General features: G+C 46.4%; 1 protein-coding gene and 1 long non-coding RNA gene across 27 annotated transcripts in view; both read left to right on the forward strand.

Annotated features, from left to right (window-relative positions):
• The window catches only part of SLC4A11 (solute carrier family 4 member 11), a 134979-nt gene that overhangs the window by 58882 nt on the left and 60198 nt on the right, over positions 1-15899 (forward strand). For 24 of the 26 annotated variants that reach the window (XM_086889695.1, XM_086889706.1, XM_086889691.1 and 21 more), the window contains 2 exons: positions 775-825; positions 11519-11662. In XM_086889695.1, the coding sequence (XP_086745821.1) occupies positions 775-825; positions 11519-11662 (195 nt within the window). The remainder of the gene's footprint in view (positions 1-774; positions 826-11518; positions 11663-15899) is intronic. The other 2 variants (XM_086889696.1, XM_086889707.1) reach the window with 1 other exon arrangement.
• LOC147652859 (uncharacterized) lies at positions 1268-7148 on the forward strand. The gene is made up of 2 exons (XR_015286959.1): positions 1268-1621; positions 1703-7148. It is a non-coding gene; the product is annotated as an uncharacterized LOC147652859 (long non-coding RNA).

The raw sequence follows: 15899 nt of genomic DNA on the forward strand, positions 1-15899 counted from the left end.
CAGGTGCTCCTGTGCTCTATTAACACTCCAAGAAATGTTCAATACCCGCTTTGCCAGCAGTGAATCACAGATTTGACTCAGTACCAAAACCCCTGTTCCCTAATAAATGATGGGGATACATCCCTGCTGCTGCTGTGTTTGTGGATTCGCTCTTGCCCAGCATCATTTCCCATTTGTGGCTTCCTTACCGGACCCTGCTGGTGCAGATGGTGTTGGCTGCAGGATCCCAGCTCAGGAAGTGGGCCAAGCAAGGCTGGAGGGTTCTGGGGCTTATCTTCAAGTGCCAAGCACTGTTTGGGGGATATCCTAATGATAAGGAGCATCAGGATGGGGAGTGAATTCCCATTTTCATTGAAATGGAAGGTTGCTTTTTTTTCTAAATTAAACTGGTTCTTTTTATCTGAGCACAAGGTACAACCTGGGCTTCGTTATGGCTTGTATTTTTATAAAAACCTTTCAGATGTTTAGTTTGTATAATTGCTGACATACTTGTTGAGGTTTGGTAAATCCCTGAGATGATCAGACTCGTCCTGATCTTTAGCCTTGCTCTTTTGTGGTCCCAGCCCAGGATGTCTGAGACTTTTTTCAAGTACTGCCTGTGGCTGTAAAGGAAACTTCTGGTAAATACTATAACATCAATAAGCAAGAAGTTGCATTTACCACATTCAGGAAAATCTGATGCCTGCAGTATTTTGGAACTGGCTTTGTGCTGTAAAGTGAAGACATTCAGCATCTTGATGATTCTCATGTTTCACTTTTTTCTGTCTTCTCCAGAGTCTCCACCAGCAGCGATGTCAAGAAATGGATACTTCTTTGAAGAGAGTGGCAAGTATTATTTGACTTTTCTGTGCACACAGCATATTTGCTGCAGGGGTAGCTGCAAACCTGACACGGGTGATACAGAATCCATTTAGCTGAAGTGTGATGTGAGAACAGTCTGGTCTGGTGGTTGTGTAATCTTGTACTGGGAGCAGGCTCCGTGTTTTTAAATCCTGTAGATGTTTGAGATAGGCAGTAAATAATCAACTCCACATTGTCATCAGTGACTGTTCTGGGTGGCTCCTTGTTTTTCAAGTTCTTTCGTGATGTTTTCTTGTCGTACAGCCTGGCAGGTGTATTTGCTTGTCTTTTTCTGGAGTGTGGGGATCATGTGTGGGCGTTGGATCCCTTTGGGAAAATCCTGCCAAAGAGCATCAGGCAAATGTTGGATGGCTCTGGCAGACACATATTTACTGCAAAGATTTTTATTTTTATTTTTTCTTTGAAGCAAGATTAAATGGTGGTGTTTGAAAACTTGGATCCTCTGCCTCAACTTGGATCATCTGCCTCAAAGATGACTGAGATCTTGGAGATACTGTACTGATAAAGCAACAGCTGAAGTGCAGTGAAGTCTTCTCTGCTGATTTTGGAGAAGTAGAATCACGGAATCATTTTGGTTGGAAAAGACCTTAAAGATAATCCTGTTCCAACCCTCTGCCCTGTGTTTTCCCCAAAAACAGCATGTGTGTAGGGTGCTAGGGAGAGATCTTCTGGAGAGTTCCAGCTTCTTCAGGAAGTAGTCCCTGAGGGCTTGGGGTTTCCTGCCCTTGGAAGTGCTGGAAATATTCAGGACTTCCAACTGGTGAGAGGAAAAGACTAAAATTCTCTTGTTATTTAGGCCTTTAGATGGTTGTAGCTGTCACAGCTGTCTTTCTTGTTCCAGGGGGCCAAGCCTTAGGTTGACATCTGGAAGGGGAAGCTGAATGTCTGCCAGATGTTTGCTGATTCAGCACTGCTGGTGACAGCATTTCCTTCGGCGCTGGCTCTCCTCTTCTTGTACAAAGAACAAATTTTGGGAAGTCAGAGGACAAAACTGGAAGCCAGTCCTCTCATCTCTAGACAGAGATGTTCTTTGGAGGCTGGGTTGAGTTGCAGAAGGGCAAAAAATAATGCCTGACCTGAGGGAGGTTTTCTGAGGGCATGTGGGGCATGAGGTCTGCGTAGCTCTGCTCCTTCCCTCCTTCCCACCTCGCTTGTGGGCTCCTGGAACATGGTTGGTGCTTTCCTGAGGATTTGGAATGTGAGAGGTTGAGCCAGGTTGGGACCTGGGGAGGTGGCTGAGCCCCCAGAATCCACCTGAGAGCAGTGGAAGGGCTTGGGGAGAGACTCTGCTGGTTTTGGAGGCAGGACAGCCCCCTACTTCTTGCCAGACCCTTCTGCCACAGGGAACACAAACCCAGCTGTCTGTCTGAAAATCTTAAGTGGCTTCACGTGTCCCTTTCCAGGACTCAGTCTCGCCTTCCTCAAACTATCCCCACAAACAACAACAAAAGCCCCCAAAAGCAGAATCTCTGAATGTTTTTTTTTAGTTGTGGCATCCTCTGAGAGAGGCTTCTTCTTTTGTCGACGTGGTGCCATGGCAATGGGCATTTCTGCCCTATATTTGTGTTATTACTCATCTTCCTCCTTTGTCTAAGGGAGACAGCACCATGGAGCTGCCTCTGAGGGCTTCAAGAAGCTGTGTGATGCTTTCCTGTTGTGCTTCTGTGTGGTTTGGGGAAGGAGGGGATGTCACCTGCGAGTTCCTCCTCGTCCCACGCCCAGCACTGAGCGTCGTGTTATGTGTGATTGGAAATACAGAGGATTTCTTGGTCATTTCACTCTCAAAGCTGCTGTCACTCTTACTCCTCATTACAAACTGACCTTTTGGAAGAGTTCAGCTGCTGTGGAGTGATGAGTCACCTTCTGCTGGTTGATTGAACCAAGGCCCTTTGCAGCATACGGACAGCACATCTCAGAGGCTGCCGGCGCGAGCGCTCCCATCCCGCTGCGCTGCTTTGGTGATCTCTGCAGGAGTTTTGTGCTCTCAGGTTCTCAAAGCCTTCACCCCAGAACGTCACTGGGGCTGGAGGAAACCGCAGATAAGGATGTTACCTTTTCACAGGGTTTCAAAACAGCTTGTTTTGAAACGGAGCTGCGAAATCACCGAGCTGCTTCGTGGCACCGCTTACGGGGATCTGCCAGGCAAGAAATGCTCTTGCCCCACCTCTGAAACAATAAAAATCCCCAATCCCTTAATGCTGTGTTGGGAGAGGGCAAAGAAAAAAAGAAACCTCTTTAATTCTGTTTTTTGGACACTTTCCTCCCTTTTCTCAGCAGAGCAACATCTTTTGATACTCTTGCTCTGCCTAGAGTGGAGCTTTTTTCCTTATCTCCTCCTGGGATCTTGCATATACATATGGTTTTCTGTATTCTTAGTAATTAGGATGTTTTTGTTTCTGAGCATATCTGAGACTCTTTTCGGAGCCTGGGTCTGTCTTTTGCCAGCTAACTTTTCTTTACCCTTCTTGCTTTCTCAGCAATGTTAAAAATTAACAGTTGAAACCTCATTTTCAGCTGAAAGAACTGGTGATCTTGGCTGCAGCACCAAAGCAGAGCTTTGGAAGAACCTCCTGGATGTTTACATCCATAAAAACTTCAAATGTTTAGTAATTTGTAGCTCTGTTAATTGCTGAGGAGCTGGGGAAAGCCCTGGAAGGATTTTATAGTGAATTAATATGTGGCTATTTGGGAAGTTCAGAGGTTGTTGTGGCTCCAGCCATCTCCCAGCCTAAATAGCTAAAAATCTGGAAAGTTTATCAAGGAGACCACATCTTCAACTTTAAGTTGAGGTTTTCCCTTATTTCTGAAAGAACTTGAAAGCCACTTTTGTGGCTTTTAGTGCCTTGCATGAGGTAAATACTTAAAATGTAGTTGGGGAAAAAAATCTGGTGAGTAGTTTGTTCTGTACAGGCAATATTAAGAGGAAAAAAGAGGAAATCAATTTGTGCCTGCCTAAGTTGGACATTCCTGATTGAGGGTGGTGGCAGCAGATTTGATGGCATCTGATGGCCACGGTCTGCTTTCACCCCATGGGTATTGTCAGTTTTAATAGTTGTCCTCTGACACCTTGCTGATGAAAATCCATGTTTTTTACTCACTTTTTTGAGTTCCTGGAACAAACAAACCTGGCAGGACCTGGTGGTAATTAGTGTCCCCCTCCCTGCGTGTTGAAGTCACTTAAATCTTCTGTAAGGTTGTTTTGACAGATGAGTTTTCTTTCTGGCGAATTTAAGTGAGTGATGAGAGGATTGTGTAGCCCCAATCTAAACCTGGGGGTAACTGCAGTGCTGATGAAATGCAGCTCAGCAATCAGGGCTCAGAATTAACTCATCAAGCCCCCCATTGTCTCTTGTGAGCATCCTGCACCCTCCTCCTGGAGGCAGATGAGCTCTAAAGGCCCTGGAATTACCTGCAAGTGATTAAATTCTGCCGAAATTGCGATGAGGTTTTTAACTGAGCCAAGAACTTTCCCTGGTAAGACACAAACCCAGAAGTTTTCTGGTTCCTCTTGCAAAATCCAAGGGAAGGAATCCCAGTGCAGTGGTGGAGGATATCTGAATTGTTGCATTGTTTTAAAGCTGGCTCAACAGATCCTGCAGCATAATTTCTTATTTTTTTTCTGGTCTTCCAGAGCAAATCCCTCACTACTTGGTCTCTTCTGACTTATTAATTGGTTTTGCTGGCACAATAAATCACAGTTGTGTTGAAGGGCCCCAAGGCCTCAGTCTGGCTTGGGATGTTTGGATATATTTTATCTGCTTGTTTTTGTTTTTCAGTTTGCAGTTCAGCTTGGTATGTGTGCTGAGGGGGTTTCTTTCTCTCTCTCTTTCTTTTTTTTTTATTTTTCTTTTTGACTTTATCTATCTTGGAATTGTTTTCTTAAGTAGGAGATTATTTTAAATGTTTTTTTGAAACAAATTCTTTCCCATGGGTTTTTCCCCATGAGATTCCCAGTTTGCCAGCAGGAGGTGAACTGCTGCTACCTGTGGGAGAGCACGAGGGGATGGCTCACAGATCTCTTGCACATTTTTATTTCTGGAATTATCAGGAGGCCTGTAATAAAAAAAAATATAAAAGGACCAGGAACACTCCTGATTTCTGAGGGTTCTGCTGCAAAACTGAAACTCCACTTGCTCCTGTGTTCTATAAAAACAAAACAAAAAGCCCCAACAACACTCCACTGAATTAGTTGGATTATTCACAACATTTCCTAGAAATCTGGCTGCAAAATACAATACTGGAATTAATTCAAAAGTGCCTGGGTGTTGTTTGTTTTGTTTTTTTGTTTTGGAGGGGTTTTGCTGGTTTTTTTTGCAGCAGCAGATCAGCTCTTGGAGTTCTGTTATGAATTATCACTGAAGTGGCAGGGGAAGCTTGACGTTTTCATCTGGCTCTTCAAGACAAAAGGCTGGAGTTGGGTTGGGAAGATGCAGCTGAAGTTATGGTCAGGCAGTGGTGCAGGGATCTGGGAGAGCTCTGCTCTGGGTGAATCACCTGCTCTGCACTTTCTACCTCTGGGTTGGATTTTTTTTTTTTAATTTTTCCCTTCCAAGAGGAGGTTGTGGTTTAATCTGTGCTCTTGAGTTTAGGTAATGGATTGACATCATCGTAGCAGGTGGTCATTGCTCCAGAAATGCTGGATCTGATGGGCTCTCAGGGAGTGCTGGAGAGCCAGGAAGCATCACCCAACCCTTCCCTGGCTCTTCAGGTACCTGTGGAAGGTCTGGCACTGGGGGACGCTTCTCTAAATCCCATTTTCATGATCTGAAGATCTGCCTGTGCCAACCCAAATGATTTGGCTTAAACCTAGCGTGATTTCTATGAGTTGGGACCCCGAAGACCTCTCTTCCACCCCTGCCATGGGCAGGGACACCTTCCACTTGACCAGGCTGCTCCAAGCTCTGTCCAGCCTGTCCTTGGACACTTCCAGGAATGACGCAACCACAACTTCTCTGTGAATCTTAATAAAGGAGTTTTGCTAACCAAGGTATTCAAGATAACCTCTGGGTGCTCCTGGCCAATTAATTGTCAGCAGCAGACCCTCAGCAGTCCAACCATGAGGTCTGGGGACACCCCCAGCCCCCCAATTGTCTCCTGGGCTGGCACAGTGTCCCTGTGGCTGCCAGGGGTAAATCTCCTGTGAGCTTTGCCAGGGACTCTCTCAGCTGTGAACCAAAGGAAAAGCTTAAAATCCTAGCAAGCATCCAGCTTTATTTAATCATGGTGGCTTACAGTTTTAGTTGGGTGGGAGACAGCTTTGGGTGCTGCTGGCTGGCTGCAGCCTTGCAGTTGTTATTGTCTCTAAAATGCAGCAATTTGTTGGGAAGGAATGGGTTTTTCACGACCCTTGTCATGCAAAACAAACCCCGAACTTTGCAGCTTAACCTCAGCAGGGATGTGTAAAACTGAGGTGTCTATTTTCTTAAAAAATAGCATTATAGCAATGTAATTGCTTGCATTTTATCTGAAAAAAAAAAAAAAGGGAATTATTTTGGTAAGTAGGTGATTATGCTGGAATCAGCCTGTGGGATCTGCCCACAAACTTGCTTTGGTTCATGTGGTAGTAGGGTGCTGTTCAAACCCTTTTTTTTCTGGAATGCTCTGGGGATTGGGGAACTGATAACATTTGTCCAAAGTTCTTCCAGGTCTCTCCTGAATCTTCTAGTTGCTCTTTCCCTGCCAGAGTTAACTGACTGGAAGGTTACCTAACCTATGGAGGCACCAGGAATTCATGTTTTCTGTGCAGAGTGTAAAGGTCAGGATGGAGGTGGATGCTCCATTATTAATTGAGTTTCCTTTTGCACCCAAAGTTGGGGATTTGGGTGTTTTCCAAGTGATGCAGTGAATTGGAGCCTGCAGGGAGTGAAGCAAACCCTCTGAGAGCTGAGAGCTCAGGTTAATTAAAACTTCATACCTTTCTGGAAAATTAGTGTCTGTTCTTGGCTAGAGCAAGTTAAAAACCCACGAGGAGAAAAATTAGGTGAAGATGACTTTTCTTTAACTTACTGCCAGTATTATCACCAGTTTTTAGGTAGATACAAGGCTTAAATCTCTCTTGAGTTCCTTAATACTCTATTACAGCCAAGCACTGGGATGCTGAAAAGAACCAGGCTGGATTTTAGGGTAATGCCCATGTCCCAGTTGATGCTCCTTTACCTTTAAAAGCTATTGAATATGCATTATTATCATTGATTCCTTTGACCTTCTGTACTTGACCTGTAATTCCTCTGAGAAAATGGATGCAAAAATGGTTCTTGGGCTCTTCCAAAACACTTTGCTGCCTTCTGTGCCTAAAAACTCACTTAAGAAATCCGAAATGGCTTCTAACGTGACAAGCTGATAGTGTTGGATTGCCAATCATAGCTCAAAAAGCCTCTTTTACTGCAGTTTGAGGTTCCTGGCATTCTGAGGAGAGTTTTTTTTGGAGGGGTAACTACCACTAGTGAAGAGGAGGAGATGCAATTCCATGATTCTGGAAGCCTGGGCTTGGATTTGACAGAGGGAATTGGCACTGCTATAAATGAGAACAGTTTTCCAGGCTTGGAGAGGAGATTGCTTTGGAAATTAAGGGTAAAAATCAGCTGCTTCCAGAAAAGTTCTGTGAGTCAATGGCTTGTGCCTGCAGATGTTGGTTAAAGCTCCACAATTGGCTTTGTCACCTGAGACACCCCAAGAGGTCGTGCAGGCACTGTGGCTAGAATAATTCCCATCACCTGGGGTGTGAGAGGATGTTTTTAGTAATAAAGCTGCTTTTCTCCCAGGAAATTTGGCTTGATTAAGGTTTTTGGCTTTTTTAGAGAAGCCTGCAGCCCTTGTGCTGGGAGTGCTGCTCCCACTTCAGCTTTTCCAGGGAATGCATGTGATGTGGCTGAGGCTGAGCTTCCTGCTCAGCGTGACTCTGCTGATTTTACTGCCCCAGCTGCAGCTGCCAGGTGCCACCAGAGCAGCAGTGGGACACTCAATGCCACCTCTGATGGCAGCAGCTGCAGTCACTGCTGCTCCCTACAGAGCCCTGGGCACTAAAACTCAGCTCCAAAGCAAAATAGCTGCAGGGCAGGCACCTTGTCAGGGCTGTGAGAGGGCTGAGAGCAGCAGGAGCCGGGAGATGGAGCTGAGAATGTGAGGAGAGTAAAGAGAGAAGGCTGGGGATGGAATCATGGAATCCTGGAATGGTTTGGGTTGGAAGGGACCTTAAAAATCATCCAGTTCCACTCTCTTGCCATGGGCTGGAGCAGCTTCCATTAGATCAGGTTGCTCCAAGCCCCATCTAGCCTGACCTTGGGTGGATATTGGGATATTAGAGCATGGCAGGTCTGGGCCAGGGATGAACTACAGAGGAAGGGGTGATGCTTTGGAGAGGAATCACAAGAGAAATAATAATTATTCTTTTTTTTTTTTTTTTTTTCTTCCCAGCACCTGCATAAATTATGGTTTATTTTCTAGTTATTTTAGTTTATTTTCATGTTGCATAATACAGGCTGAGGGAAGCCCTTAAGGTAAAGGAGGATTTAAGGTGCAAGCATCTGCTACCTCTAACCACAGGGGGTGAGGAGGGGATTTTGCTCCTGCAGCACTGAAGGATGCTGCTTGCTGTCCTTGTCTCGTGCACTTGCCATATTTTTCCATTTCTTAGCCTTGAGATGAGTCCTGCAGGGTGGACTGAGGGGGGATTATCCTGACCACATTGTGTTCTTCACGGTGCAGGAGGGCTGCACTGATTTGAGCCAGCTTTAACTGTATTCCAGCTCCTCCTCAGCCAAACCTCTTTTCTCCAGTGCTTTTAGACCATATTTTGGGCTGAAGTGGAACTTTCTGTGCTCAGAGCTCTGACTGGCCCTGTCACATAGCTCGTGGCACTTCAGCAAACGCTGCTTTCATCTGAAGGTGCCAACTTGCAACGATGAAGACAGGGGGAACACCAGTTTGGAGATCTTAAAACTCTCCCCCAGGAACTCTGATGCCAGTGAAAAGGTGTTTAACTCTGTCCTCTATCTCTGAAGCAACTGCTCCTGACAAAGCCTGTGAAGTGTCACTGGGAATTCCCTATGGACACTTGACTGGTACCTGCACAAATTCTGCAGCAGCCACATCAGATCCTGCTCTGAACTTCTGCAAAACACCCATCAAACTTCCAGAGGAGCTGAACAGCTTCTTCTGTCGCTTGTGGCATCTGCTGCCCTTTGAGCAGCGGGGGTGGCACTCGGTGAACATCAGGGGATGGGGAGGGGAGCAGCTGCCAGGGCTGGAGGCAGGGCTGCAGCAGAGGGAAGGTGCATCTGCCACGCACAGAGCCTGTGTCACCTCGAGGTCACCCTGCATTTGACAGGCGTGAATTGTTTGTGGTTTCAAACTCCTGGCAGACGAAATAGGCTGAAGGATTCCAAACAGGAGCAGTCTGAAGCCTGGAGGTGGTTCAGTGACAAAGCAGACACCTGTCTGGGAGTGCAGTTCCTGTCCAGCCCAGGTTGGGGATTATTTGCAGGCCGAGTGTTTTGTCCGTCCCTTGCCCAAGGGACACGAGGCTCGGCTGCCTTTTGTTCTGCTCTTTCCTCCCCTAAAGAGGGAGGAACAGAGGATGCTTTCCTTGCCAGAGTCCTCGCTGACCTCTGCCCAACCCTCTGATCCTACTCCACCCTTGCCCTTCTTCCAGCTCCTGGGCTGCTTCTCTCCTGTCTCCAGCCCTCTCTGTTTTCAGAGGCCACCACTGCCACCCTCTTAGCAAGCCAATTTCAGTGGCTGGGGTGGGGAAATAAACAAACCCTGCTTGGCTTTTCCTGATTTACCCATCTAATGCTGTTAGGACAGGGAGGAAAAGCTCAGCCATGTTCTCAGAGCTGAGTGCTCAAACCATCCTTACGTGTGTCTCATCTGACAGTGAGTGGGAAGGTTGGAGATGCTCAAAACTTCCCTGAGGCTGAAATTCTGGATGTGGTTGAGGTGGAAAAAGCCTTCCCCAGGCTGATTTTTTTCCTTTACAGTGCTGCCTGAGCTCTCCTGGCACTGAGGGGAATGTCAACTCTGTGGGTGCTCAGCTTTGAGGAGAAATTATGGTGTCCATCATGCATTTTGGAGGATCCAAACCCCAACTTTGGGGCTTAGTTTGGGATTGAGATGCTTGTGTGGGACTTTGTAGTACTTCTGATGGTAGCAGGCACCTTGTCTGGCTGTTGTCCATCCCTCCAGGACATCCCTGCCCCATCTGCCAGCAGAGGTTCCATATCTGGTGGTGCCCACAGCGTTCCGGTGTTTCCTGTACTTTCCTCACCTCACTTTTTTCTGTGTGGACAAGTTTCCATCATGCAGGGATGCAAACTCCCTAAGCTCTGCCAGCAGCAGAGGGTGATATTCTCGGTGTGCTTTGCTGGATGGGGACAGAAGTGTGCTAGATGCTGTCTGAAGCCTTCAGAAAACTTCAGACAGCGCTTATTCACATTTCTTCCTGTTAAGCTGTAAGGTGAAGGAGGCAGAGGTCAGGAGGGGGGTTAATCTCAGGGGCTTTATCAGGTTTTCCACAACTTTGATAAGCACTTTAGGAGCCCTCTGGAGACTGGAAGCTCCTGCAGCTCCTGAGCTCTCGGAGGGGATGCTGAGCTCCATCAGCTCGTGGCAGGAAATGCTGCAGCCCCTGTCCTGTGTCACCGAGTTCCTGTTTGTGGCCTCACTCCTCTGGGTTGGTGTTTTGTGGTGGAAAGCTGTCGGCTCGATCCCTCAGAGGCAGCATGTGCTGCTTTCAGCTGCTGCCTCCACATTTGTTTATACGAGGCTTTAAAAAAAGCCATCAATATTTTAGTTTCCATTCAAGCCTCTGCCTTGAAGCTCCCCCTTTTCATTTCACTGTAGTGCCTAGAGCCAGCTAATGAAATATCTCCCTCGTGCTTCAAATTAGGCATAAAAGACTTGTCAGAAGATGAGGAGAAGCTGCTGAATAATCCTGGTAATGTAAAAATCGACATTCTATAATGTCCCTAATTCTCCTAATTAAACATGATACATGAGTGTGCTACAAGAGTCCTCCAGCTGCTCCGTAATGAGATGTTGCAGGGACCAGTTTGCTGTTGGATGAGGCTGGGTTAAACTCTAATTAAAGCCTTGCAAAAGGCTAAGGAGTTGTCTGGTGTAATTAAGAAACTTGTCTCGCATTCTCAGTGCTGCCACCCCCAGTGACCTGCTCCTCTGCCCCGTGGGGAGCTGTGGGTCTCTCTGTCCATATCAGGTGTCTCCTTGGAAACTTCTTTTAGTTTTTTAAAGTTTTTTCCACCTCTAGTTTCAAATTGCTGTGTCTCAGAACAGCGGCGTGGCCTGGGGTCGATGGAGGTGTTGGGTTTGGGGTGGGCTGGGGCGCAGCTCTTGCTTTTGGTGGTGTTTTTACACAGCGTTTTCACCCTGTGGTGGTTTTTACCTGAGGGGACCAAGGTATTGGGGTTGGGCCTTGCTGCCCACACCATTGGTGAGGGAAGAACCCCTGAGGCCACCCCAAAACACTCTGGGGGTCATTCCTTGAACACCCCGGGCCTCAGAGCGGCCCCTCAGCAGGCCCTGGTGGTGGCAGAGGCCTTGCCGGCCATGGAGTCGGACTCGGAATCAAACGCTTTTTCCCACCCAGTGGCACCCAAGGGGAACCTGCAGCCCTCTTACGGCACCCCATTCTCATTGTCAGGGTACCTCAAGTGTGACACGGACGATGTGAAGGAGGAAGGGGCAGGTGAGGAGCTCTTCGATGGCGTCAACTCCACCATCGTGTCCGGGGACAGCATCCGCTTCTTCGTCAACGTCAACCTCGAGGGCGCTCCCAGCGCCACCGGTGAGTGACCCCCAAAAACAAGGATGGGACTGGGGGTTGTTCCTGGTGTTGTGATTTCATGGGATCACAGTGGGTTGGGTTGGAGGGGAGATTAAATGTTACTTCTTTATGGGTGGGGACACCTTCCGCTAGGCCAGGTTGCTCCAGGCCCTGTCCAACCCACCCATGAAACTTTGCTTGTGGTGCAGTGTTTTTATATCCTCAGTCCTGCCTGTGATAAATGGTGAGGGAGGAAGATAGCCAAGCCCTTCACCAAAAACTTCTGTCATTTTCTGGTTCATGTCATACCCGATTTTGAACTCTTTTTTTTCTTCTGCACAAAATCAAACAAAATCCCGTTCACTTAATTTCCCATGAAAACCAGTGCTGATGTTGAGTGAATCCTTTGAAAAGTAAAGCTTGAAGATGTAGGGAATACAGATCTAAACTGAGATCCCACATAGTGCCAAGCCAGGTCTGAGAAACAGAGGACAGAAATCAAGTCATGCAGCTAAAGAGGTTTTGTTTTTTTTTGTGGCTGGTGGCTGTGACAATCTTGCTTAGCTGTAGCAACCTTTTAATTTTTTTAGAAAATGATTTCAATTATAGTAAGATAAGTAGTGCTCAAGTTAGACAAAACTTAACCGTCTTTGTTCCCTGGAAGTGTTCAAGGCCAGGTTGGACTGGGCTTGGAGCAACCTGGTCTGGTGGAATGTGTCCCTGCCCATGGAAAGGGGGTGGAACTCGAGGATCTTTAAGGTCCTTTCCCACCCATTTTGTGAAAACTGAATTTTGTGGGGTGTGCCTGGGAAAACACAGCTCTCAGACACTGCAGGAGCCTGGGTTTGTCCCAGCCTGTGTGGGCACTGGGTATTTTAGAGGTTGAATGCACAGGCTCTGAATTATTCTTGGTGTCACAGTGTCAGAGAGTCCTTTAAGTTTGTTAAAAGTTATTTTTAGGTTACATGCAAATCCCAATTGATCTGTAGCGAGCAGTTACTGGGAATAGTGATGCAGATTAGGCACGGCCTGGACCCCTGCTTGACCATCTTGGAGTCTGCTTTTTGACTCTGAGCGATGACTTGAACTTAGGAATAATATCCAGCAATTTCCAAGCCTGCAATTTTACAAATGCCATCTTAATTGAAAGATTTAAGGGAGCTGTGCTCTGCTATGACAAGTCTGGACTTAATGCCGTAGGGTGCATTGTTTGGGGATCAGGAATGCAAGTGCTGTGGATTCTTCTGCATCTGAAGAAGTTCACTTTCCTTGTGTGCCCTTCTAGGCTTTTTTTGTTTTCCCTTCCATTCAAAACAGGACAAAAAAGGCTTCCTTATTTCCCTGAAGCACTGCTGTTTGTGCTGGTGCTATTAGTTGTATCCTTTTTTTTTTTTTTTTTCAGCTGAGATGTTTAGGATTTTTTTTAAGGTAAAATAGATTTCTGGTGTGCTGGGGTCCTCTTTCCAGTGGAAGGCTGGAAATCTTAAAAATAAACTTCAGGCAGAACAAAAGCCCAAACTTTCAATAAGGCCATATGTGAAAAAAAGAGATTTTCCTTTTTTTATCTTTATATCCCCCCCCCGCCATTACAACATCAAAGTGATCCAAGTAGCCAAAATCCAACTTTTTCACTGTTGGCAAAGATTTCATCAGAGCCCAGGTGTTGGAGTCATCTGGGCTTTCCTTTACAAAGATGGTTTTACTGGAGTTTCTTCCTGGCTGGATTCTGTACACATCAAATCAGTCTGTGGCTGCACAGGGCACAGCTGATCCTCCTGGAGGGGTGAATTTTTGGGTGGCTGAGATGAGTCCTACAAGCTCTTCCAAGAAAAATACCCTGAACTTCTGAAAAAATACCCAATTCCCAAAATGGGGTTTAATTATGCCAGAGCCAAGGTGTGTCTGAGAGTGAGGTGTTCCCTGTTTGGAAATTCCCTTCCATAGCTGCCACTCTTTGGAATTTTGGGAGGTTTGTTTTTATACTCAGGTTTTGATTTGCTGGAACAAACATATTCATGGATTATCCAGAGCAAGGCAAGCTGGAAAGGAGGGGAAAATAAAAGTATGGTTTCTCCAGGTGATGCCAGAGACCCCAAACACCTCATTTCCTACCCCTGGGGAGCTGATTCACCAGGATCCTACAAAATCCTCTGCTGCTCTGAAAACACAGAGAGAAATGAAGTATGGGAATGCAATCTTTGCATCCTCATCTTATTTTCCTGTGTTGTCCAAGCTGGGTAAAATGTTTGAGTCAAAATGTGCTCTCTTGGCTGAACGTGGTGCCCAAACTCTCTTCTGCTGGAGACTTTTCTGGGTCAGCTGCTGTGAGGTTGCTGCCCACCTTAATACAAGGCTAAAAGATCCAACATTCCCATTTAGGGAGGGGATGAGTTGGAACCCTGGGATCCAGGTGCTGGCAGGCAGTGAAGGTGGAATTACAGATGCAGTGACAGCTCTGCATCATCCTGTTGAGCTTTTCCTCTCTGTGTGATGTGTGTGCAGCTCTCCATGAGCATAATTGGATGCTCTCCACTCTAATTCTGTTTTAAAAAGATCCCTGTGTGGGATTAAGCTTTGAGCCAACAAAACACAGCATGACCCATAAAACTCCAGCAATTGACCACTGACATAAAATACTGGGCTTTGTGCACGGGTGTGTGTAAAACAGGATGGCTTGAAGAAATCTGGGGTTTAAGGTATGGGCTGTCTTATTTTTAATTAATACTGGCTGCCTTTGCAGGGAATACAGAGCCCAAAGCAGTGCAGATGTCTGAGCACTAAAATTCTGCTCAGTGGTGACATTTGGGTCGTTTCTTCTGGGTGTTCCAATGCTTCCTTGCATTAACTGATAAAAGGTTTTTTCAATTTTCTGCTGCTTTTCATCCTTGTAACTTGGACTTTGGTGGTAACATTTGTTTTCACCAAATGTTCATAGCTCTAACAGGAAGGTGGGTGTTTGTCTGAAGCTGGAGGCTTTTGGACATGGGATCTGCATTTTTTGGGGAAGATCAGGGTGGCTTTTAGGCTGAGGCTTCGTCTGAAGTCACAATAAATGTTTGCAAGTAAAATCACAGAATTGTTTGGGTGGGAAGTGACCTTTAAAGGTCATCTAGTCCAACCCCCCTGGAGTAAGCAGGAATGTTTTCCACTACACCAGTTTGCTCCAAGCCCCGTCCAACCTGGCCTTGGACACTTTCAGGGATCCAGGGGCAGCCACAGCTTCTCTGGGCAACCTGGGCCTCCCCACCCTCATGGTAAAAGAATTTCTTTTTCAGGTTTAATCTAAATGTCCTCTCTGTCAGTGGGAAGCCATTCCCCCTTATCCTGGCACTCCAGGCTTTTGTCCAGGAAAGCTTTATCTGCATCACACCTGGAATTAAATCCCTGCAAATAAATACAGCAATTTGGTGTAGGCTGGGCCTTAAATTTAATGGACAGGTGATGCAAGTGAGTCTTTGGAATATGTGGGGACACATCCTTGCCATCAGTCACAGCGTTCTTATCTCCTTGGCAGCTCCCTTAAATCAGCCAGGCCCATATTTTCATCATTTGGATCTCGGGGTTTTTTTTCAGTTTTGGGTTCCAAAACAATCATTTGGATCTTGTTCTTGTAGTTTGGGGCTTTAAAACGGTTCTTTGGATGTTGTTTTTGTAGTTTGAGATTCTGAAACAATTTGTCTTTTCCTTACCCACACTGCAAGAGGGTTTTACACCATATTTTCTTAAATTTAGTACAATTTATCAAGGATTTGTGGAGCTGTAGCTGCCTAACTTTTCCCAGTTGCAGCTGATGCTCAGATTGGTGGTTTTAGATGTGCCTCCAACAGTTTTGAGGAGAGCAAGGCAAACTCCTGACGGCAGCGAAAAGCCAATTGGAAAGCAGGATGTGGCTCTGTTGGGGTGTGGGGAGGGAAGCAGCGGAACACGAATTACGCTTCAGGAGAAATTAAAGGCTGTTCCACCCTTCGGACAATTGATCATTCCTAGATACAGAGAATCAACAGTTTCCTGTATCCCGCTCCAGAGGCACACACGTGCACGCCTGCCGCCGCTGCTCCCGGCAAAACACAGCATCCAAATCCTGGCCCAACCCCTGCCCAGATGACTTTTTTCTTCAAGGGGACGAGGAGAAAAGCTGGATGCTGGCGCCAAGGATATTCCAGGGAGAGTAGCGTCCAGAGACAAGTGGTCTGGGCTTGAATGGGTATCACTCTGCACACAATAGTCACATTTCCTCACATTAATACCAAGGTCCTTT

Source organism: Cyanistes caeruleus, chromosome 5 (assembly GCF_971803275.1).
Source record: "Cyanistes caeruleus chromosome 5, bCyaCae1.hap1.1, whole genome shotgun sequence".
Lineage (NCBI taxonomy): Eukaryota > Metazoa > Chordata > Aves > Passeriformes > Paridae > Cyanistes > Cyanistes caeruleus.